The following is a 26,425-nucleotide window of genomic DNA, read 5'->3' as shown; positions in this document are numbered from 1 at the left end:
GTGTGTGTGTGTGTGTGTGTGTGTGTGTGTGTGTGTGTGTGTGTGTGTGTGTGTGTGTGTGTGTGTGTGTGTGTGTTTCCTATCCTTCAGACAAACCCAGAATATTGCAGGTGTGTCTTTGCTCCATCCAGGATCTCAAAGATACTTTAGGTTCTTCTGAGTTCAAAAATCACCATAATTCTGATTCATATTTATGGCATTGCATTGAAATATCCATTTGTGTTTGTGTTTGTCTTCTCCAGGCTATAACATTTTTAAGATTCAAATCAGGTCCTATTTATCTTTATACTTCAGCACTGTAGTGCATTCACCTGTTAAACTCTGTATACTCAGTAACTCTATAATTGGTTGAATTCAGCTGAATGTGGATGTACCTGATACATATTTCTTCCTTCTCACTGGTATTAATGTGGCATGAAACGAGTTGAAGGAGTTAGTGCATGAAACAAGGAGTTGAAACATTCTATGCCTTATTTCTTCCCCCAAATCTTTTAAGCAGCATATGTGAAAACAGTATTTGAAAAAAGTTGTGGTTATTTGAATAATTTTAAAAAAGCAGGATTCCCCAACTTATATTTTGTTTCTCAAGAAAAATATATATTTACACACTGTTTTAGAAGAAAACCCACTATTGATTGTCTAGTTTGCTTAAGAATCTGAGACTTGAGCTTATTGAAAGGATTCGGTGAAGTTCATCCACAGGACCAGTGAGGTGAGGAAGCACGCACAGACTGTTTCGTCTACAGTCACACAGCTCCTGGAGAATGTTGGCAGTCCTGGCTCTAGACGTGGTCTTAGCTGCTACACTTACATTGCCTATAGGACTGTTGTAACAGCCTTGACCAGGGAAGTTTAATGAAAATATCAGTAGTTTACATTAGTGGCTGTTTTAATTTTTATCCTGTCTCTTTAGCAAAGAATAACTTACGTGCTTGAGTTCATTTACATTTCTGGGATTTATTCTCATTTGTAATTATATAGTTAGACTTTGTAACCTGGATTCCTCTTAAGACTATGAAATATGGAAATTTTTTAAAGTATTATAGTTATTCAGTCTTTAGGGGAATAGAGAGTCTTCATTGACGTTTTATTTCTTTAATTTTGACACTTTTCAAAGCCCTTGACTTGTTTTCTGGTTTTCATTTGTATTTTGAGTTTCTAGAAAGATAAAGTGTTATCAATTAGAGAAAACACAGATTTCAGAAGGGTATTATTATTTCTTAGTAAATACACTTACTAGTTCATTTCTAAATTATAAAATTTTTGTCATTACAAAATTATGAATATATAAATACTTGTTAAAGTACTGAGGGTGGAATTAATGAGCAGTAGCCTTTCTAGTGATTTACATTCCTGTTGGCAGTCATTTGAACTTGTCTTCTGAGGTGTTGAACTCTACTGTAGTTACTCTTGTCAGATATGGGTACACTGAAATGATCCGATAAAATCATTTTTATGATTTAACACTAACTTAAAAAAACACGAAATGAATATGTGATTGCTTCTGTATAAAATGGGTATTGTTTTTCATAGCAGATTTTTTAATATGCCATCATTGTGTATAGACATTTTTCTGGAAACCTTTTTAAGATGGTAAAAGATGACTCCTTATAGTGTAGTTTTATTGAAGTAGAATTGTTCCTAGTATTACAATCTTTCTGAAGATAATTGCTTGCTGATCTCTTAAGCTGGATGAAAAATGTGGGTGGAGTAATCTTAAAGGGCATAGACTAGAGATGAGAAACAAATTGAAAATAATGTACGCAGTGCATAGTGGTGATAGAAGAATGTAACGTACTTGTTTTCCATGAACTATATTTCATCATTGTTGCATAAAGTCCCTTTTGGCCAATTTGGTGAATACTGCTGGGTCTTGGGGAAAAATCTTTTGTCTTTATTCAGAGAAATAATTGTAGGGATAGAGAGTAGTCTTTTTCTTGATTAGAAAAATCCATTTAGCTTTTCAAATTACAGTGATAATAGCTTATAATTACAGTAACAATAGTAATAATAATATCTTGGTGTTGGCTAATAATTTTTAGTGTGCCTCCAATTAATTTTAATGATTATCTCAGTGTGACAAAGCCATATATTTTACTTGCCTTAAAAAGCCTACTTAAATTTGTCACTGAAAACTATATGAGCATTTACGGTGTGCAAGGCACTAGCTAGGTTTAGGAGTTTACTCTGAGTAAGAGGTTTTATAGGTGACTCACAGTACAGATCAACCATATCATAAAGAAGCAGAATTCCTTCCACCTTAGGTGGGTAGGAAAGACCTCAGGCAAGTTTGACCTGAGCATATATATAGCACATACAATAAACTAGGCACTTATCTTTCCTTTTTTTTCCCCTAATTGTTTCTGAGTTTAAAGCTCTGAAAGCCTATAGCACCACAGCAGTTTGAAAGACCAAACCAGGCAGCCTTACAGAAATCAGATGTGGTCTAAATTCCTTAATCCCAGTTAAGACCAATCTCATAATTTACTCTTTGTTTTTGATAAGTAAAAGCTAAAGTGTCCCCTCATTGTCCCTGGAGTATTTTGGAGTTGGATTTTACGCTGACGTTGTTTGGCTCATAATCTGGTTCAGTGGCCTAAGTTCTAAATTTGGAACAAGTTCTACCTGAGAATAGTGTTGCTTTGTATGACTGACCTTGAATTAAGTTTTTTCATGGAGCTAACTGACTTGTAGAAATCAAATTTAATAGTTTATCTTGTAAAACCATCTGACTCATCTGTTCAAATGAGTCAGATTACACGTAATGCTAAATATCGTGTGTGTGTGTGTGCGCTGTAGATGTTCAAAAGCAAAGGAACAGCTTCTTGTTGTGCACACCAGATGAAACTGTCACGTTATCTTGATATGTAATATAGACGGCATTTTAGTATTTCTTAAATCAGTAATTTTCTCATTTTTCTTTTGTATAAATGTGGCAAATAGATTGTTTGGCATTAATGTTTTGTGCTTGTGTGACTGGGCAAGTCACATAATTTTTGTGTTTTTGTCCTTTTTATCTGCTCAGTCTCTTTTATCTGTAAGATGAGGCTGCTAATACTTGAGTATTAGTAAATAATGTAATTACCTCATTTGGTTGCTGTAAGCATTTACATGAGTTAATTCACATCAGGCATTGTTCTGGTTACTACGACTACGACTGCGTGGCAATCAACTCCCAACGTTTAGTAGTTTAAAACATTATTTTGCTTACAAATCTACAGTCCGAGCAGGGCTTGGCAGCTTGGAGCAGTATAAAGTCTGGGGACTGCAGTCACCAGAAAGCTCGCTTGCTCACGAAGCTGTCACGTGTGTGGTGCTGGGGCTGAGAAGACTCAAACAGCTGGGAGCTAGAACAGCTGGGGCGCCTGGCATCTCTCTAGCTCTGTGTACTTTCTTCACAGGATCTTTTTAGCACAGTGGTTTCAGGGGAGCAGATTTCTTTATAGGGTAAGTAAGTAGTTCAGGGCTCCCAAGCTGTATGTCCCAAGAGAGACAGGCCGAGCTGTATTGCCTTTGATGACCCAGCTGTGGAAGTTCTGGCAGTGTCACTTCTGCAAGAGTTTTAGGACTGCTCGGATTCAAGGGGAGGTAGTATAGATCCCTCACTTCTTGATGCCAAGCTGTAAGAAGAGGATGTGGGAAGCTATGTGTATGGGGGTGGCTGTCTTTGGAAAATGCAGTCTGACACAAGCGCAAAGAACAATGCAGGGCATGTAGCAAACAGTACTTGTTAGCTGTTGTGATAAAGAATGGGAAGTCAGATTTAAAAACAGCACCTTACTTTTGTGATACAAATTTTGATATCGTAAGTTACATAATCCCTTTTTTCCTTAGGATAAAGTCATAAGATGTAACAGGCAGGCAGTTCATAGTTTTCTTGAAAGTATGTTTCTTTTAACGGGTTCAGTTTTAGCTTTTAATTCCTTTGTCAATGCTTAGAATAAGGAGCATGGCACAAAATCATGGTCTCTTCCAACAAAAGGAGGCGAGGACTGGTATGGATAATTGAAGTAGGAGAGTTCACTCAAAGTTGTATCATGTCAGGCATACAACTTCAGATTTCTCAAATATATAGGATTGCCACTGGTTGACCAGCAACTGGCACAATTTGACATCAATAAGGGCTTAACATCTCCTCCACAAATGCCTTAGTCTGCCTATGATAGAATATGGTCTTTGTTTTAATTAATTGAATTAATTAGATTCAGTTTTTTGAATTAAAAAATATAGGATTGTCTTACATGTTTTGTACTGTTCTGGATTTTAACAATTTTGATTACAGGTATGGGAGAGACACAGTAATCTTTCTAGTATCGAGTGGCAATTTTATTATAGATGAAAGGAACATCACCTTTTAACCAAATAATAGCTTACCTTGTTATGTGATTAGATAAGGAATCCCCTGTGTGTGGTTATGTTTACCTACAATTTGATAAGTACTTTGAAAACTATATAGTATACTTATTTCTATCCAAAGTTTATTACCAGTTACAAAATTAAGCTAAGTTTATAACGCTTGACCCTGTTAAGTGTTCCTTACTTAGACCAGTAGAATTTTTGTCTCCCTGTACCACATTGCACTTTCTTCAGTCCGTATGGGGAACCGTGTTCCATTCTTAAAAAGTTAGAATGAGAGAATGTTTATTTTATAATAATTCAGATGCAGTCTATGAACTGAAGGCTCCCTAAAGATTATGTGTTTTTCACTGATAGAACAAAAATAAAACAGCCTTGGGGAATTCCCTGGCGGTCCCGTGGTTAGAGTTCCGTGCTTCCATTGCAGGGGGCACGGGTTCGATCCCTGGTTGGGGAACTAAGATCCTGCATGCAGCGTGGTGCAGCCAAAACAAAACAAAACAGAAACAGCCTCCATCCTTTAGAGATTAAGGGGGTTCTTTTGTGGAACTTCAATCAGTAACTTCCAGATCCTGAAGAGAGTGACTAGATGCCTTGATCATTCTGTTTTCCTACTACATTTTTAAAGTTTATGGCACTTAATCTGTACATAATAGAGCTCAGTGGTTTCTAACCTTTTAATATAAAAGTTAGTAGTTTGACAATTTTGAGGTCTGTTATGAATTTTTATGTGGAACCCCAATGCATAAGATATATTAAAATGATATTTTATGAGGTTTTTTTTTGTAAGTTCAAAAAGTTAACAATTTATCAAGTCAATCAGAATAGGAAATTTTTTTGAGATGAACTTAAATTTGATGTGAGGTTTGTGGATGATAAAAGTTTATGTCAGTATTAGCATCCAGTTTTTTTCTTACTCTATTTTGGCTTCTTAATCTTGAAGATGTGACTTGTGGACACGGGCAGCTTGTCATTAGTCTCCATATACACTTTAATTCTCCTGGCCAAGAGCCATGAAAGGAGATTACCAGTATGGTTACCTTATTTGGAATACGCCGTTACTTAATGGTTGGTCTTAATTGTCTTTACTTCATATCACAAATGCAACAGTGACCAGAATCTTTTTTTTTTTTTAATACAGCAGGTTCTTATTAGTTATCTATTTTATAAATATTAGTGTATGTATATATGTCAGTCCCAAAGTGACTAGAATCTTAAAGTTAAGCAATAAAACTCTTAATATCGTTTCATGTCAGCTCTTTGATTTGTTACCAGCTACCTGGCTAGTCCCCTAGCAGAAGAGAGCATTCAGCAAGTATCTGTGAGTCTTTTTGGAAGGCATTTAGTTGGATAAAGCATAAAATATGGGATTTGCAGACCTAATTTTTACATGAATGGACAAGTGGAGACCTAAGTTAGGGTTGGAGATGCACCAGTGCAGAGCTGCAGCTTTGCTAATTAATGACATATTTATAGGAAAGTCTGAAATTCTTATATTTTAGTGTTTTGATGACAAGAGTAAATTATATTTGATTTCACATTATACCCTTGTATCCCCTTCAGGTCCCTGTCCTCAATCCTCCTTTAAAGTTACACATTCAGTAGCCTAGAAAGAGAAGGACTCAAAGTTACCAAGGAAAATTCATACTCCAAATGAGTTTCCTCACAGATAACTGAAAAGTAGATTGCAGATAAGGCTGCCCCTACCCATTTGACCTCAAACTGAATTTCAAATTCAGCAGTTAACCTTAGAATAAAATAAAAATATTCCAGGTCAGAAACATACTCTTTACAATCTATTTCAGAGAGACCTTTAAGCCTTGCTTTAAATATAGTCTAGATCAGTGGTTCTCAAACATTTTGCTTGTAAGGACACCTTTGCTTTCTTAAGTATTGAGGAATATGAACTATATCTCAGTAAAGCTGTTAAAAAAGTTACTTAAGGGCTTTCCTGGTGGCGCAGTGGATAAGAATCCACCTGCCAATGTAGGGGACACGGGTTCAAGCCCTGGTCCGGGAAGATCCCACATGCCGCGGAGCAACTAAGCCCGTGCGCCACAACTACTGAAGCCTGCACGCCTAGAACCAGTGCTCCACAACAAGAGAAGCCACTGCAATGAGAAGACCGTGCACTGCAACGAAGAGCAGCCCCCACTCACCGCAACTAGAGAAAGCCCACGCAGAGCAACAAAGACCCAACGCAGCCAAAAATAAAATAAATAAAATAAATAAATTTATTAAAAAAAAAGTTACTGAAGAAATCATAGAGCTTATTTATGGACGTTACATTTATCACTGTTAACAGGATCAAAATTCAAAACTGAGAACATTAAAAACATTTATTTAATCTAAAAATAAACCAATTATATGTAACAGGAAGTTTGGTTTTCATTTTTTTTGGCTGTGTTGTGTCTTCGTTGCTGCGTGCTGGCTTTCTAGTTGCGGCGAGCGGGGACTACTCTTCGTTGTGATGCGTGGGCTTCAGTAGTTATGGTGTGCGGGCTCAGCAGTTGTGGCTCGCGAGCTTTAGAACTCAGGCTCAGTAGTTGTGGAGCACGGGCTTAGTTGCTCCATGGCATGTGCGATCTTCCAGGACCAGGGATCGAACCCATGTCCCCTGCATTGGCAGGCGGATTCTTAACCACTGTGCCACCAGGGAAGTCCCAGGAAGTTTTTTTAAATGCAAAATAACCTTTTCAGTTAAAAAAAAAAATAGAAGAGTGACACTGTTTTATATTTAATGTTTGGCTTAACAACTGGTTTCTCATATCTGCTTCTGCATTCATCCTGGTGCAATGAATTGATTTGGTTGAGCCATATGAAGAAAATCTGGCCTCGTGCAGATATTTAGTTGGAAAAGGAAGGAGTATTTTAATATACTTTTAAAGATAATTGTGTGGCTATTTGATAATATACCAAAACTTGACAAGTGATAGTTTTTTTAAGATTATTTGCAGTGTGGAATCTGAAGCCATGTCAGCGAACTTTTCTTACTGCTACATCAAGACCATGGTCTCTTCCTTCTCTATCATAACATAGCATCCATGTTTTGCTTCCTCTGCTCCTGTATCTTGTCATTTAGCAAGCTGATCTTGTCAGTGTTGATAGCCCTATTGACAGTGGTCACGTCCACCAAACATACGTTTTGCTTGGAAGTAATTTGAGTTATCAGAGAGGGGCTATTCTTGTATGTATGTGTGAACTGGCCCTTGAATTCTCAAGGGCAACCATTTTCATAAAATCCATGTAGTTACTCTAGACGTTAGGGTCTGCCCTGCCAGATAGTTTCTTAACAAAGCCCATGGAAAAGAGGAAAAAGGGAATGTTGTTATGTTAAAAATGTCTTACATCCTTCCCTAAATATTGCGTAGGAATCTCTAACAATGTGTGTGTGGTTTTTTTTTTTTTTTTTAAACTTACGGATTTTCTGTCATCGTGTGTGTGTGTACGCGCACACACGTGGTTGCTTTAGCTTACTGTTCTACAATATGAGACAATTCCTTAGATAGTCTGGTCAGTTTCAGTTGGGTAATAATAATGAAAGAGATCTTTTAGAGTCTTGCTACTTAAAATGTTGTAGCAGCAGCATCAACAAGTAGGCTCTTGCTAAAAATACAGTATGTCAAGTCTTACCCCAAAACCATCGGATCAGAATCTGTGATTAATAAGATCACAGATGTTCATATACACATTAGTTTGAACAGCACTGCTTTAAATTATTGAAGCTATCTGAATAGAGTGAGTGCTTTTTCTGGCTTAGGTTTTCTTAAAAATACCACCAGGCTGCTTTTGTTCACATTTTACAGAATCAGTAAGTTCATTGGGAAGGAGAACTAACTGAATGAACAATCTTAATATATGCTTGAACGTAGACACAAGGTCAGGTGGAATGTGACCTTTTAGTTCTGAGCATCTTGTTATCCTACTATTATAGGAAGAAGGACTTTCTATGAAATCTATATCTCAGGGTCCTGTCAAAATCAGAAATTGCTTGTAACTCGTCTCCTGTGCTCTCCTGCATCAGGACTGTTGCCTTTATCAGTCTTAAGACTGGAGAGAACCACTGATTCTGGCATGGATCTGGGGCCAAGAGGTAGCCTGGAGGTTTAGGATTAGACACTTTCTAGAAGTTGGAGGAGTCAAGAAGGGATCATGAGGCAGGACTCCAGTTTGCCCTGCTGGGCTCTGGGAGGCTCTCTGGGGATGCTGCCCAATTGTGGAGTGTCTCTTGCGTCTTCCAGGGTAGGGTACCTGCCCTTTACCTCCGCTGCCATTGCATTTGCAGCTTGTTGCCAATGGTAGACAAAGTTCATGTCCTTTAACACCTGCATTATGTTCTCCTTTTATGAGGATCCATATCCACGTGAAGTACTATTTTTCAAGTGAATAATACTGCACGTAGACAACATTGTACTTAAAATTGTTAATATTTTGTTTGCCTTTGGAGTTAATTAGTATGGTTTACGAAAGTATGAACTTTCCAGTTGAAATGTTTTAGAATATATGAAGCAAGTGATAAGGAAAATAGGTAACCATTTGGCAGATAAGGGCCTCATGAGACTTGAAATTTCTAGTGCTCAAGTAAAAACTTGTATTTCAGTATATACCGTACTTACAGTTTATTCCTGCAAAAACAAACAGTATATAAGTAAGATTTTCAGGTATTCAAGAATTGATTCACATTGGAGAGTTTTCTTGAGATTACAGAGTTTTAGAATGAAGTTTTAAAGTTGCAATTTAGAATCTATGTATTGACTGGTAGATAGTTAGCCAGATGGACTTAAATACGTGAATATCCTTCAAAGGGAAATCTGAGACATTTTTCACATCTGAAACACCCTACAAAAACATTTTCGTTATCTTTGTAAAATGGGTGCATTTGATGTTAGACACAAGTTATTATTAAGCTTATTTTAAAAGTTCAGTTTAATTCTTGGGTGTGAACAAATAAGGTTGTAGTGGTTACAGGTGAATGTTCTTATTTTTAGAAGGCATGTGCTGAAATAATTGTGGTTGAAGTATTATGTTTACAACCTGCAGATGATTGAGAAAAACAAATTATAACAATATAGCAAACAGGACAGGGACTTTCCTGGTGGTCCGGTTGTTAACACTCTGCACTTCCAATGCAGCGGGTGAGGGTTCGATCCCTGGTTGGGGAGCTAAGATCCTGCATGCCACGCAGCATGGCCAAAAAACCCCCCGAAAATGAAAAAACAAAAAACAGGACAAAGTGTTGTTGAGTTCAGGTTTAATTATTTTTATTAAGATATAGTTGATGGTACAATATTATATACATTTTCAGGTGTACAGCATAGTGATTCACAACTTTTAAAGGTTATATTCCATTTACTAGTTATTATAAAATATTGGCAATATTCCCTGTGTTGTACAATATATCCTTGTTTATCCTAGCTTATTTATGTTATATATAGTAGTTGGCACCTCTTAATCCCCTGCCCCTGTCTCGCTCCTCTCAACTTCCTGCCTCCCTACTGGTAACCACTAGCTTGTTGTCTATATTTGAGTTCAGGTTTAGATATATTTTTCTGTGTTTTTCTATAATAAAAGCTTGGGGGTAGGGAAGCATACCCCTTAAAAGTTAGTATCAATTTTATAATTTACTGGTACTTAAATTACAAGCAGTTATATAGCTTTTAATGGATTTAGTCTGAAGCACTCTTACTGTTGGTCTTTCTGTGATTGACGCCATGTCCATGTAATTTCTCTATGGAGAAGATACTGCAAAAAGAGAATTAGAAAGTGAATTGCTTTTAAGGTGAAGGCAAAGTGTATTACATTTTATTATGATGTGAAATTTTGAACATTCAAAATTACTGTTACTTTTATTTATTACTTTTATTACTAATGTAATAATTTTTTAGTAAATAGAATTAGTAACATGTAATACTTTGTTTAGTAAATAAAAAGTTAAAGGGATTGATTGGCATTTTCAGTCTTTTTGGTGTATAGGAGTTTAAAAAAAAATGAGGGCCAGGAAAGTACTTCTTATTTAGACTTTGGTAAAATCAGAGAAACTTTCATTGCACTCAGATTTCTCTCTTCTGCCTATTATTAAGAAGGGAAAATACAGCAAAATTTCCCAACTTCTTTGAGATGGAAAGAGGTAGGATGTGATAACAGTTGTATTCTCAGATTAGTGAATAGAAGAAAAGATTTCAGATCAACAAGTGATTTGCAGAACTGTAAAGATAATCTTTTGATTCTGAATTATTTGCAGTTGGAATCTATACTTTATTACTTTATCATGCCCCTTAGAACTGTGGAAGGGATGAAATGTGAAGAGCTGTGTGTGTGTGTGTGTGTGTGTGTGTGTGTGTGTGTGTGTGTGTGGTTTGGTTTATTTTCTGTAGGGTATGGTGTTGGGGACTTCATGTCTGCCAAAAGTTGCTCAAATTATCCCGTATCTGCTTTTGAGGAACTAGCTTTTCTTACCTTGATTTGCACTTTATTGCAAATAATATTTATTTGAAATTTAGTTTCAGAGAATAATTATTTGAAACTAAATAATTTTAAAGCAGTGTTGTTTTCTAATGGAAAATATGGTTAGTATGCTTTATGGGGCAGAATGTCAAGTGGTAATCTTAATTATTTATAAGATCATATTCATGTTAGTGGATTTCTAGGAATAACACAGCCTTTTTTCTTCTTTTGTAGCATAAGCAGTACTATAATGGATGTAGACAGCACAATTTCCAGTGGGCGTTCAACTCCAGCAATGATGAATGGACAAGGAAGCACTACTTCTTCAAGCAAAAATATTGCCTATAATTGTTGTTGGGACCAGTGCCAGGCTTCCTTCAACTCTAGTCCAGATCTGGCAGATCACATCCGTTCCATACATGTAGATGGTCAGCGAGGAGGGGTTGGTTTTGTCATTTCTTTTTTTCACTCCCTGTTTTCATTATTTTTATTAATTTATAATTGCTAGTTAGGCTTTTTTTTTCTTTTCAAAGTAATTTGGGATTGCTTTTACACAGGGTTTATTTTTTTCAAATGTTTTTTTTTTCCCCTTTTATTTACTTCCCGCATATTTGATGGAATCAAATTAAATAGAACATATTATGCGTTGGATTTTAATTTGCTCTTAGGTATATTACTTTGAAGAAAGTAGACTTTCTACAATACAGTGGGAGTATTGTAAATGAATACTATGTATTTCAAGCTTCTGATGTTTTGAGTTGAGGACATTTAGGAATTGGCACTGTTTGGGATTTCTGTTGTTAAAGTGGTCTTAAGTTATCCCTGATGCTGAAATGAATTAGAGAAACTATTGGTACCAGGATTAGTATAAACAGTCCTGTTAAATGGCAGTCTGTACTCATTATTTGTGATAATTGATCATCTTTCCCAGGTCTTGTCAGAGCTGGCTTAGTATTGACCTGTATTCTTTCAGGAATCCATTTAGTTGTGTCAGTTCATATACTTTTTATTGAATAGTAAATAAAGAGCTAAAGCAGATTAGGTGAGGCACAGTGTAATGGACCAAAATATTTATAAAATTGATAATATTATAATTTTTTTCAACTTTATCTAGGTTTATGTCTTGAATAGTTAACCATACTTAGTATGTTTTCCAGAAATTAATGTCACATTGTAAGTACAGATAATTTATTAGGCCACACATTGCCTGTCAGTGTGCCATCACTTTTGAGATATACTGATACTAAAATGGTTAAAATCTTCTTGGTTTAAGTAAGTGGGTAACTGTTTTCATGGTGGTATTGATATTTAGATTGTATTACTGATCTTTTTTTTTTTAAACACGCAACCATAACAGGCACTCCTCATGTTTTTACCAATGGTGTTGCATTTGAAATTTCTTTTAAGAGATATTTGCTGTTATCACAATATGTTATAATGTTTCAGCAATCTTTTAGTTACTTGATAAGTAAACATTTGTCATATTATTAGATTTAACGTGTATGGGGTCTGGGTAGACACCAAAGCGTGTATTAATGAACTGTGCCCATCATATGGTATTTTCACTGCCTAACCCACCCAGCTCAGTGGTTAAACTCCGTTGGTAACAGTCTTTATTTCCCCCATATATATATCTCAGATTTTTAGTAAAACTGTCGTAACCCAGTTGGTTTCTTGGTCATTACAGAGTTGCCTTTTGTGAGCCAGTGCTTGTTGTCACTTGGTGTATATCACTAAGGTAGTCCTTTGAACCATGGCATGATGCTTTTCAGTCACTTGACTTCACAACTGCATATAGGATCCCAAGCTATGTAGGTGATCTCTTAGGAGGTATAGGAGAAGTTCACATTTCTAAGTCTTGATCCTACAAGTTGAGTCGGCACACAGCCTTTAGGGAGAATGTTTTCTGCCTTTTACAGATTTGAAGAAAAAATGGAGTTAACAGTCTGAATGTATCATGTAATCCCTGCACCTTGCACCTGCACGTGTCTTACTGATATTACAGAGCTAGGCATGAAGTTGTGGTATTTCTACAGTAACTATAAACTTGCTGAAATGGAAACCCCCTCCCCCATGTCATTTCTTGAATGCTTATTCATAAAGTTACTTTATTACAAATAATAAGATTTTCTGGCTGATTTTAAGAGTAATGCTATTTTGACTTCAGAAAGATGTCCTGATCTTTGAAGGACATTAGTTGCTAAACTACAAACGTAAAGGATCAGCTAAATGAAGGAAGTAGTTTCCATTTATTTCTACATATCAGTCTTTGATATCTAGACTTAAGCTTTCAGAATGAAAATGTGAATGAGAATTTGAAAAATTTGATACTGCTAGATAAGACAGGAAATCTTGATCTAGTTTGTGCTTTAAAATAGAACAGTTGTGTCTACGGCCAGTACCACCCTGAACGCGCCCGATCTCATCTACAATAGAGTAGTTGTGGGTTGGAACATTTTTTTTTAAAACGACCTCTTGGAAGGGAAATTAAAAAGAAATCATTTAAATTGTTTTTAAGTGTACAGTTCAGTGGCATTAAGTACATCACATTGTTGTGCAGTCATCACTACTGTCATTCTCTGGAACTTTTTCATTATCCCAAACTGAAATCTGTACCTTTTAGACAATAACTCACTAATCGTCTCTTCCGCTAACCCCTGGTAACCACTTTTCTGCTTTCTGTCTCTATAAAATTGACTATTCTAGATACCTCATGTATAGTGGAAAACAGCTGATTTTGATGACATTTTTAAAGAATTTTTATTTCTCTTCTTTCTACTCCAAGTGTTAAACTGTCATAATGGAACAGAAACAAATGAGTAATTCTGCAGGATTTTATGTTTCTAATTACTGAAAGATGACAGTTTTTCTGGAGCAGTAAGTTAGTAAGATCTAAATACTATATTAATTCCTGTTCTTTTTCTCATCCCACTCTAATCTTTGCCCTGGGAAAAACAAAACTGTCATATAACAGCTTAGAAACTTCTTTACCTTCCAGTAAGCTGTTTATGTTGCCATGTCATGTGGACTTTATATTTGAAGGATGAAATCAGGTGGAGTTTAGGTTTTTCCTGACCCTTTCAAAGTGGGTGGATACTTAATTCTACATTAAAAGGACTTACCATTTAAACACCTTTTATGAATATACCTTTTTTAAAAAGAATCATGAGAGTACTTTCTTGTATTTAAAAAATAAAAACAGGGACTTCCCTGGTGGCGCAGTGGTTAAGAATCTGGCTGCCAGTGCAGGGGACACAGGTTCGAGCCCTGGTCTGGAAAGATCCCACATGCCGGGGAGCAACTAAGCCTGTGTGCCACAACTACTGAGCCCATGTGTCTAGAGCCCGTGCTCTGCAACAAGAGAAGCCACAGCAATGAGAAGCCTGCGCACCGCAACGAAGAGTAGCCCCTGCTCACCGCAATTAGAGAAAGCCCGCACGCAGCAATGAAGACCCAACGCAGCCAAACATAATTGAATAAATTTATTAAAAAAAATAAAAAAGCAAGAAAAATTTAACCGTTTTTGTTAAGTAAAATAGAATTGTGTTCTTGGACTCATACTTCTGTGCATGACTGGATTTCAGAAACGAGGCTGAGCTGTTTTACTAATCAAATTTCAAACCCCTGTGTCTTCTTAATATACACGTAAGTCTTGGTAGGCAGGGAACTTAATCTTGTAGGATTTCAGTGGTTCCGTAAGATCCATTAGTGTTCTGTTTTTTTCTGTCTTAACTATTACTTTAAAAACAGTTGCCAGAAAGAAATCTGTTTATGTTTCTTGTTGCCAGGGGTGCTTTTACATGTGTCATTTTATTAAGTTTACTTTTGTATATGTTCTTTGGTGTGTTTGAGGGAAGAGGGCCAGAGGGAGATTTTGAGGAGGGGCGATAATAGGATATTATTATTCAAAGACTCATGAGTTACCTCTGTGTTATTTAAAATGATATTTTTAGACTCTCATGGTTAAATCCGAATGCTGCTAGGAAGTGGAATCAATCTTAGGAGGTTACTTTGTGTTTTGATTGCCAGTCTGGTATCTCCTGAACACAACATGAAGTTGGTCATATCTTTTGCAAGAAATGAGAAATATTTTATTCTTGTATTTGGACAGTTTATTGAATATTTTGTCCTCTGTTTATTAAATACCTTTTAACAGAGGAAATTGAAAATGTTAGCACATTTAATGTGGCTAAAAATTATGGGATACAAAGTTATAGCCTTCATTTTAGACAGATCTTGAAAGAGCAGACTGATTTGAGACAAAATAAATATCAAAGACATTTGCTTCCCTTTTACATGTTCACATTTTGTGAAAAACTGAGCTAGTTTTTTCCTACGGGCTTAAAGGGACCATGAGATCATCCATTCAACCCCTTCCTGACTTTAGATTGTGTCTCCCTTATTTAATATACAATCTTTTTGTATCATTTTACTGCAGAAGGAATCTAATTAGTAGAAGTAGGCTTTCTTTCACTCCCTTTGAGCATGTAAATTATACTGCTTACTGGCTCTGTATTTGAGTATATTTGACTGATTTTACTTTACTAATAGTAATGGAATTTTCCTTATGCATGCTTATTAGACTTTTACAGGTTGCATTGTACTGTTTTGCAGTGGGTTTTACAATTTACCTACAGAAATTTTTGTCTACATTCATTTAAAAAGTAGCTTTTAATTCTGGTAACTTTAGGAATCCTTTTATAAACATGTATTAGGGTCAGGAATTTTAAGTACCAAGGAGGAAATGTTATGACTTATAATATCTGCTTAACTAAACGAAACCAGCAAATCTGTTGTAGAATCAAGATATGCGATAACATTCTTTAAGCATATCAAACAGCAGTAGCAGTGTTGTCTTGTTGTAAAATGATTTTGAGTAAAAATAGATCTCAGTTACTTTAGACTGTTTTTCTAGACTTCTAAAAAATTTTATTTTACACTTACTGTTTAATGATTGTTTCCTCAGTCCTGTGTGTATCTTTGTTCTGTTCTGTATGTAGTACATTATAATCTTCAGAGTGTGGCTCTATTTATAATTGTTCTAACCTTAGAAAAGAACAGAGCCTATATATGGTTTTTTGAAGGCAGCGGTTACAGTAGATTCGTACTTCTTTTACTGATGATGGGGAGCAGTTTTCAGTGTTCAGTTTGCTAAAAATAGAATCGGTCAAAAAATTGATACCTCAATGGTAGGAAAAAGATTATGTTGTTAGTTGTTAACCCAGTCATACTCAGTTGCCTGGACCCAAGAATGTGGATCTATTATGATGATAGAAGTATCTCGTGACATTCCTTTTGCAACTATATTAATTTTAACATTCTGTATTAGATTTTGCTTCATAAGCAAGATAATTGGAAATCATTTTTAATAAGTAGAACAATATAAACATAAGTAGTGTTAGTATACATTTGAGAATAGGAAATCAAGAGCAGAAAGACTAATTGGATAATTTGTTTACTCATTCTTTGAATGAGTGTCCACCAATTGACTCTTTTGATTTATTTTCATTGTTTCTTTATACCTTAATATATTTCTGATATTTACAATTAATACATGCTTGTTCCCCCATGCAGTAAATACAAAAAATGTAAATAATGGTCCATGGTTCTAGTTCCTAGGGCTATATTGTTAATATTTTGTATATTTCCTTCTGAATGGCACTTTGGGATTGGTGTATCAGTTCCTTATTGAGGGAATGGACAGCAGCCTTAATGGGGAAGGGTTAAAACTATGCCTCTCATTCTGGAAGTTCAGAAAGTTTATCTACAATAAGCATTTTGATTGACTTGTACAATAAATGTCTCTTTGTGAATTGAAGACTTCCAGCATGTTTGTTTGAATTTACAAGGAATAAAAGTCCTTGTTGAAATAAGTGATGAAAACAATTATGGCTCTTCTTTTAACAGGTGTTTGTTTGCTTATGGAAAGGTTGTAAAGTATATAACACTCCGTCAACCAGTCAGAGTTGGTTACAGAGGCATATGCTGACACACAGTGGAGACAAACCTTTTAAGGTAAGTAAGTGTATGTGAGTTTTTTCTTCACTTCAAGTTAACATGTTTTTTAATGGGCATACTTTTGCCCTTCTAAAAGTTTTTTAAAGAACCATTTGTTTTAACATTCCCATAGATGCATGGAATTTATAAAATAGATGAAGGTAAAGATAATTTAATCTAATTTTTAAAATTTGAAGACCAGAAAAAAGTCACTGTGAAGGTAGGGTCTTGAAAACAGCTAGTGTGCAGATCAGTGACTTGAATGTATGTCTTTAAAATTGCTTGGTTGTGGTTAATACCTCGTGCTCTAATTATATTTTCTCACTGTCATAGGTTTGAACCTTATTATTAGCAAACAGTACCGATTATTATATGAAAAAATAAAATTGTAGAACATTAAGGGATTTGATTCTTTTCACTCAGTTTTGAGGTCATGCTACTGAGCTCAGTCATAAATTACCGTGTCAAATAGATGTATTTGGGGAAATCTGTACAAAGAGCAATTTTCTGTAAAAACCATTTTTCCTTTTATCCTCATTAAAAGTTAAAATAGTTTGGTCTGTAACTATGGAAAGCATATACTATAGAGATTAAAAGTTTGTATTTAAAGAAGTTTCATAAGTTAACACAGTATCTGCTGGTATATAAATACTGTGCCAGAAACTTCCCTTGGGTTTCGTTAGAGAAAGAGATTATTCTTGTAGAGTTGTTTTTTTAAAAATTACTTAATTTTTTTGGAAAAGACAATCATTAACAATTTTAAAAAATTATAAAGAAAAAATTTAATTGAGAAATCTTGCTCCCTTTCTTGTTCCTTATTTTCGCTCCCCTGAATATATAACCATTGTTCTTAGTTAGTAGTGAATTCTTTATGAAACTACAAGCAGATACATATGTAGGATCATTCTCCTTCCTTTTACACAAAATCTAATAAACTATATACTGTCTGTATCTTATTTTTTATAAGCCTTTTATTTTAGAGCAGTTTTAGATTTATAGAAATATTACAAAGATTGCAGAGTTATTGTATGTCCTATACCAAGTTTCCCGTTATTAACATTTTTATTGTATGTATGTGTACCTTGCTTTTTTTTTTTTTTTAAGATGTTGGGGGTGGGAGTTTAGTAATTTATTTATTTACTTTTGCTGTGTTGGGTCTTCGTTTCTGTGCGAGGGCTTTCTCTATTTGCGGCGAGCGGGGGCCACTCTTCATCGCGGTACGCGGGCCTCTCACTATCGCGGCCTCTCTTGTTGCGGAGCACAGGCTCCAGACGCGCAGGCTCAGTAGTTGTGGCTCACGGGCCTAGTTGCTCCGCGGCATGTGGGATCTTCCCAGACCAGGGCTCGAACCCGTGTCCCCTGCATTAGCAGGCAGATTCTCAACCACTGCGCCACCAGGGAAGCCCATGTACCTTGCTTTTGTAACATACTTTCTAGTAGAGATCTTTTCATATCTGTTCATAGACAATATTCTCTTTTTTAACAGTTTCACAGTATTGCATTGTGTTGCTGTAGCAGTTTATTTAAGCAAACTTGTGTAGATACTTGGGTTGATTTTAGTCTTTTCCTGTTGCAAATAGTACTGCAGTGATAAATCTTTGAACATATGTCATTTTGTACATGTGTAATCGTATATGTAGGAGAAATTCCCAAAATGATGTGAGTGGTTGGATCAAAGGCTATATAAGCATTGGTAATTTTGATAAATATTGCCAAACTGCCCTCTGTAGGGGTTGTGCCCTCATCAGCAATGTTACAGCGTCTGCCTTCACAGCTTTGCTAAGAGGCTGTTGTCAAACTTTTGTGGTTTTGCCCATCTAATAGATGAGAAATTGCATCGTGATGTAGTTTTTTATTTTTATTTTTTGGCCGCGCCTCATAGCTTGCAGGATCTTAGTTCCCTGATCAAGGATCAAAGCCCAGGCCCATGCAGTGGAAGTGCCAGGTCCTAACCACTGGACCGTTAGGGAATTCCCTCCCCTGATGTAGTTTTGCTTTTCCTTTGTTATTGATGAAGTAGGGCATCTTTTCATATGTTTAACCATTTGGATTTCTTTTTTTTTTGTTCTTTTTAAAATAGTCTTATTGAGCTTTCTGTTGGCATGTGGGTCCTATAATGTTAACCCCCTAGTCTTCCCTGTAGTCATACTACAGATCCTGGCCCTGAAGTATGTGACCTGGGACAGTTTTTTGAACTTCCCATCTAAACACGTAACTGGTAATAATAGTTACCTCATAGAGTTGTACAGTATATAGCTAGTAAATGTAAGAGATTATTGTTGTTAAAGAATCATTTCCTTTCTCATTGTATTTCCGTATATTTTTCTTTAAGGCAGCAATTCTGTTGCTGGTCGATTATGATGTTCAGGTTAATTTCACAGCCTGTACAAATGGATTTCCCCCCCCCAGATCTCTTTTTAGAAACTAGAGAAGATTCCCATTGGAGAGGGGGAAAGAAAATGTCTTTAAAAGACAAAAGTTAAGGAGTGTGATTTAGTGAGGCATTTTTCTATAAGTCATAGGAATCATTTGAATCAAAAAAACATTTTTTGATGTCTGCAGTACATGGCAACGTGCTAGGCATTTGGGAAGCAAGGTGAGTAGGAAAGGCAGGCCTCTGCCCTTCAGGGAACTTAACATCTTTAGGTTTATACAGATGTAAGTAGATTTAAGTAGTGAAATGTCACTATAGGTCACTATAGTGACCTTCAAAAGGTTCTCTGGAAACATGAATTAGTGATGAATGGGGCTGGAAAACAGTAGTAGGAGGTGAGTGGGAGTTGGCTATAGAGAGGAGGTGATGAGGTGAAGATGCTTGAGGCAAGTCCCTTTGAAAAAAATTTTTTTAGTTGTAACATGATATAATGTACAATAAAGTATTTAAAGTACCCTTAAGTGTTCAGCACTTTAAAGGTTTGTTTCGTATGTTTGTATGCACCTGTGTAACTACCATTCTGATGAAGAGTATTTTCAGTAAAACCAAGTTGCTTAATGTCCCTTCCCAGTCTATCCCCCTCCATCCTCTACTCCTTCCCCCAGGCCATGTTACGGTTTCTGTCATCCTGGCTTAGTTGTATGAACTTTTGTGTCTGGCTTTTTTTCACTCAACAAAATAGCGGTGAGATTTGTCCTTGTAGGTATCAGTCATTAAAAAAAAACAACTGCTGTGTAGCATTCCAGTGTCCAATAAACCATAGTTTATCCATTCTTCTGCTCATGGGTTTCTAGTCTTTGCCTGTTATTAATCAAGCTGTCCTAAACACACTCTTCTCCATGTCTTCTGATGGCACACGTGTACTCATTTCATTTCTCTTCGTTGTATCGTTAGGAGTGGAATTACGGAGTCATAGAATATGGCATATTTAGCTTTAGCAACTACAGACTCTTTTTCAGATTGGTCATAGCGCTTTACATTACCACCAGCAGTGAATGAGAGTTTTAGTTACTCTGTATTTTGGTATTTGCCATCTTGTTAATTTTAGCCATTCTGGTGTCGGTGTAGGGGGATCCCACTGTGGCTTTAATTTTTATTTCCCTGGTGAGTAATGATATGTTGCACACATTTTCATGGGCTTCTGGCTATTTGAATTTCCTTTTTTGGGTGAAGTGCCTATTCAAGCCCTTTTCTATTATTTTATTGAATGATTTGTCTTTTATTATTATGTAAAATTTTGTATATATTTTGGATACAAGTCCTTTGTCAGATATGTATATTGTAAATGCCTTCTTCCAGTCTGTCTTTGGTTATCCTTTTCACCTTTCCTAATGAGATCTTTTGAAGAGCAGTTTTTAGTTTTAATGAAATCTAATTTATCAGTTTTACGGTTAGTGCTTCTTGTATTCTATTTAAAAAATCTTTGCCAGCCCTCAGTATATGAAGATGAGGAGGATCGTAACAGAGCTAAGAGTTTTGTCTCATGGTAATAGGGAGGTCATTTCAGAAGTGTGTGTGTGTGTGTGTGTATAAAATAATTTACAGGGGCTTCCCTGGTGGCGCAGTGGTTGAGAGTCCGCCTGCCGATGCAGGGGACGCGGGTTCGTGCCCCGTTCCATGAAGATCCCACATGCCGCGGAGCGGCTGGGCCCGTGAGCCATGGCCGCTGAGCCTGCGCGTCCGGAGCCTGCGCTCTGCAACGAGAGAGGCCACAACGGTGACAGGCCCGCTTACCGCAAAAAAAAAAAAAAAAAAAATTACATATCATAAAACTTACCAAGTGTATAATTAAGTAGTTTTTAGTGTATTCACAGGTTTGTGCAACTATCACCACTAATTACAGAAATATGTACTTTTGAAAGAAAGAAAAGGAAGCATAAAAGAATGAGTGGACTATTTAGGGAATAACATGTAGTTTCATATATTTAACTATACTTTATGGTGGCAATTTGAAAATATGTAAAAAAAAATTCTGACTAGTGAGCTTGGACTCTCTAGAAATTAAGTATACAAGTAATTGGTTGCAAAATGTTTTCTTTGCATTACTGTTCTTATCTCTTATTACCTATTAGCCTGGAATCTGATTATTATAAGGAGTTTGCATTGTATTTTTTGTCTTTTATTTTTACCATAGTCTTCAAGCACTTGCCAGAGAGTTCAGTTGTGTTCATATCTGAAACAACATCGGTGTGGCTGCTTTGTGGTTGGATGATTTGTGTGTGGGATAATTGATAGAATCATCTTGATGAGAAATTTTTTAAAATGCGCACTGTCTTTACTGAAAACATTTAAAGTTGTTAATTCTTTAGAATGAAGCCTGAATAAATAAAAGGAATGGAGGATAGGGAAAGGAAGCGCTAGTATAGTGCCTAGTGTTGCCTGGCTACGACAGACCTTGGGAGTTCACAGCCAGCAAAGCTTTTCCTTAGTTCCTAGTAGACTCACTTTTCTTCCTCCACTCTGTCACATGGAAATAAGTGTGTTATAAAGGTTATGCTTGCTTCATATTAAAAAATTTGACATTGACAAGCTTAAATAAGAAGGTAGTGGGACTATAATCTAACTATCTATTATATTTGACTTCTTAACATACATGTACAAAGTAAAGAAATAAATGGGGTCATTTTGAACCTACGTGTATTGTACCTTTTTTTTTTTTCTTTTTTTTGGGCCATGTTGCTTGACTTGCTGTATCTTAATTTCTGGACCAGGAATTTCCTAGCCTACCTTTTTAGTTTTGTATTGGACATCATTTCATGTCAGTAAATTAACTTTTTAGTGGTTGTATGATCTTTCTATGTAATAGTTTATCATATTTTATTTAATCATTCCTTGATGGATTTTGTTGGTCCAGTTTTCCACAATATAATCAGTTAACACATTTTTATAAACTACTTTTGTGAGCTAATATAAATTCCTAGAAGCTGTTTTGCTCAGTCAAAGGGTATATGTCTAGGCTTGCTTTTGAAAGGTATTATTCCCCCTACAGAAAAACATAACAATTTGTATTCTTACCAGCAGTGTATAGTATAGTGCCTGTTTCTCAACAACCTTGAGGCTTGTTATTCTATTTTACCTTTACCAATCTGCCGGTATATGGTAACACATTTCTACTTATATACAGTGCAGACACATACAGTGTAAATACAGTATAAATACTTTTCTGTATATTCACATCATTTTTCCCCTGTATTAATTATTTTGTATTTTTAGAATGGAAATCCTTTTTGAGCTCATTATTCTTTTTTATAAAGTAGGAAAAAATTGCCCTCCTGTGATAGGAATTAAATATTTTCCCCATTTTGACCTTTTTCTTGACTTTTTATGGTACTTTTTCTAAAACACAGATTTTTTAAACTTTTAATTTTGAAAAATTTCAACTTGCAGAAGAGATACAAGAACTCCCATATATTTCTCTCTCACACATGTATGTGTAAAGAACTCCTGTATACCCTTCAGCCAGATTCACCAGTTAACATTTTGCCACATTTGCTTTCTCTGTATCTTTCCATCTATCAGTACATCATTCATCTCTCCATCTATCTCCCTCCCCCCATCTCTCTCTCTTCTTTCCTTCATACACATGCACACGCGCGCACACATGCATACACACACACACACACACTGTTTTGGGGGAACCATTTAAGAGGAGCCGTATCCCTAGATACTTCAGTGTGTGTTATTTCCTAAGAGCAAGGACGTTCATTTACATAACCTTAGTACAGTTACCAAGTTCCAGAAATTTAACATTAATGCCATCAGCTATTCAGATTTCACTAATTGTCCCAATAATGTCCTTCATAGCCCTTTTTCTCCCCCCTTGGTTTAGAATCCAATTGAGGATCATGCATTACATTTAGTTTTCATGACTCCTTGAAACTTAGAGTTTCCTCAGCCTGTCTTTATCTTTTATAGCACTAATATTTTTGAAAAGTATAAATATTTTGTAGTATGTTCCCCAGTTGGGGGTTGTTTGATGTGATCAGATTCAGTTTATGCATTTTTGATGAAAATAGAATAAAATTGTCACTGTATCACTTCAGGGGACACTTGATGAGAGTTTGTTCCATCGTGGATGAAATTACCTAGCATCACTTGGTTAAGGTGGAATTTGCCAGGTCCTCTACTGTAAACTTATTATTTGTCCCTTTACAATTAATGATTAATTTTTGGAGAGATACTTTGAACTATATGAATATATTGTTCCCCATTAGAACTAGTTTTAGTATCCATTAATGTTTCTTGCCTGAATCATTTATTACTATGAGGGTCACAAAATGAGTTTTTCTCTCTTCTCATCTAAGTTTATAAGTTGACATTCTACTTTCAGCGCTTTCTGCTCTTTATTCTATCAGTCAGTCAATCATCTATCTACAGAATGACTTATGTATTATGTTATTCTTTTTTTTAAATTTATTTAATTTTTGGCTGCGTTGGGTCTTTGTTGCTGCACGTGGGTTTTCTCTAGTTGCGGCGAGTGGGGGCTACTCTTCGTTGCAGTACACAGGCTTCTCATTGCGGTGGCTTCTCTAGTTGCAGAGCATGGGCTCTAGGCACGCGGGCTTCAGTAGTTATGGCACGAGGGCTCAGTAGTTGTGGCTTGCAGGCTCTAGAGTGCAAGCTTACTCGTTGTGGCGCACGGGCTTAGTTGCTCCGCGGCATGTGGGATCTTCCTGGACCAGGGCTCGAACATGTGTCCCCTGCACTGGCAGGTGGATTCTTAACCGCTGCGCCACCAGGGAAGCCCTATGTTATTCTTTGGCTTATAATACATGACTATCATTTTGATGCTCATCTAATACAGATTTTTATATATTTATCAATATTTGCTCATGTGGCTTCTGGAGCAACTGTCTAAAGATTCAGATTGTAAAAGTCCATTGGAGTGTTGGTAATGGGAAAGGGTAGAAACTGGAAGTCTGTAAGACCTAACTGGGTTGACATGGGAAATAAATGAAAGTCATGGATGTGTCATTTAGGTTTAAGTTACATTTGATGTTTCTTAAACTTGTTTGTTTTGTGCTTGAGAAGAAGTTAATGTCATATGAAAATAATTGATCATGTCAGCTCGTTATGAAATTTTAGTCTTGTAAAATCAAACATACTCCTAAAATGTAAATATAGTTTTTTCTTTTAATAATGTTTATCTTTTATAATTAAAGTGCAAAGATTATTCCTAGATAAGCACCTTCCACCCCAGCTTCTCCCCATATTCACTTTGTTTTGTATATATACCCTTGCTTTGTATGTGCATTTAGAGTTTGTGTGAAGGGGAGTTGCTGCTGCCATTTTGTTAAATGTAGTGAAACCTTTTATTATTAAAGGTTTGGAAAACCTTACATGTGTTTATAGGACTAGGATTTTGGAATTCTTTCAACTATTCTCTGGTCTTTTTTTTTTTTAATGTGATTTTGATTATTCTTAGTCATTTGGTATTAAGCTTTATCATGGCTAATTGGCTTCAACTCACCATGCTCAGAAATATTTTACTTAACTGAAGAAAATAAAAGTTAGTCATACATAGCATGTTTGGTGATTGTTTTGATTTCCTTTTTTGCCAGTGTGGCAGTGGCTTGTCTGGACAAATTTGTATAGTATGTTAGAAATTACATAGTTGTACTTTTCAGATAGGCTCCATAGTTTTTTTTTTCTTCCTACATGTTTCTCGCCTACTCTAGTATTTCTGTTTACTTTGAACACAGTACTTGCAGTCACTTAGTTGTCATGGGTTAATGAATTTATTGTAAGTTTTCCTCAGCAACTAGTCTCCAGCAGCTCAACATGATTGGCTTCGTTCATAATAGTGACACATCTGAATGACTTCTAATTGTGATAGAGTATTGCTTGAAAAACTCAGATTTTCTTTCAGGCCTTATACATGGAATAGACAATCCTTTTAGGTGTTTTGGAATCAAGAACCTAGCCTGAATTGTCGATGAAGAAGAAAGAAATTTTATCAAACCAGACTTAAACTATTATATCTTTATTACTGTGGGTGGCTTACAGTTGTGCACAACAGGCAAATTCTGGTAATTTTTACAGGACATAGTGATGCTAATAATATATCATTCACTGTGATGGGTGATGCAGTAATTTCCTTCTTCAGTTCCTTTGTAACCTGTTTTATAATGTTAGTCGATACTGATAATTTAAAAAATCTTTTGCTTTCCCCCCCAGCTTTGTTGAGGTATAATTGACAAATAAAATTGTAAGATACTTTAAGTGTACATCGTGATGATTTGATATGCATTAGTCAGTTGTGAAAGTATTCCCTCCATCACCTCACAGATATATGTATAAAATACATTTTAAAATTATATATATATTTATCTTTTTAAGCTATATATATGTGTATATATATATTTTTTGGGTGAGAATCTTTTGCTTTTCAACAGACATTCTCTGCAATAACACAAAGCTTTAAGCACCCTGTTCTAGCTTTAATTCTCCTTTACCTTTTTGTATGTATCTGTGTGTCTGTGTATTTGAAGCTCTCATGTTCCCTAGCCTTGGCAGACAGTTTTTAGGAGGCTCCCACTGACCAAAGATGGTACAGTTTGAGTAAAATAAGGAAAATAGCTGCAGTGAACATGATGATACTGAAAAACAAAAGGTGATTCCTCTCCCCTCCAGAAATGAAAAACCGATTGGTCACTGTTGAGAATGGTAGGGATCTCATTATTTGGAAATCTGGTAAGAATCAAGAGCTAGTTCTTTTTTTAACTGTATGAGCTGTGCCACTCGGTATTCAAATTCTGGTGCCTGAGTTGCACCCATGACCAATTAAATTAGAATCTCTGGGATGTGCTGCCAGTCATTGATATATTTAAAGAAATCTTTTTGGTGATTTGGGTGTGTACCCAGGCTTAAGAACTTCTGTTTACAAGATGTTTCTCTTATGGGGGGACCTGTAAGAGAAATGCCGCTTATTATAACACTAGGTGAACTTTGTTAGTTATAAAAGCTGATAACTAAGCAATATTTCTCTGGTAAATGAGGTCACCAATTCAGTGCTCATTGAAAGGAGGAAAAAAGGCACAGGGGAAGAAAGATGTATATGTTTACTATGTGCATGTTGCATATGGGATCTTGTTTTTACTCTTTCTTCCCTGGGCCTCCTTGATATCACACTTGCCTATTGTTCATCCCCACCCAAACTCAGTGGCTGCTTCTTCCCAGTCTGCTTTGCTGACC

At 35.9% G+C, this 26,425-nt stretch overlaps 1 protein-coding gene across 2 annotated transcripts in view; it reads left to right on the top strand.

Annotated features, from left to right (window-relative positions):
* AEBP2 (AE binding protein 2) overlaps positions 1–26,425 on the top strand; it is a 54,892-nt gene that overhangs the window by 9,692 nt on the left and 18,775 nt on the right. For both annotated transcript variants that reach the window (XM_007454601.1, XM_007454602.1), the window contains exons 2-3: positions 11,035–11,242; positions 16,708–16,815. In XM_007454601.1, coding sequence (XP_007454663.1) covers positions 11,035–11,242; positions 16,708–16,815 — 316 coding nt within the window. The remainder of the gene's footprint in view (positions 1–11,034; positions 11,243–16,707; positions 16,816–26,425) is intronic.

The sequence above is a fragment of the Lipotes vexillifer genome, unplaced genomic scaffold, assembly GCF_000442215.2.
Source record: "Lipotes vexillifer unplaced genomic scaffold, Lipotes_vexillifer_v1.1 scaffold559, whole genome shotgun sequence".
Classification (NCBI taxonomy): domain Eukaryota; kingdom Metazoa; phylum Chordata; class Mammalia; order Artiodactyla; family Lipotidae; genus Lipotes; species Lipotes vexillifer.
Note: the sequence above shows the minus strand (reverse complement) of the source record. Positions and strands in the feature narration are given on the sequence as shown.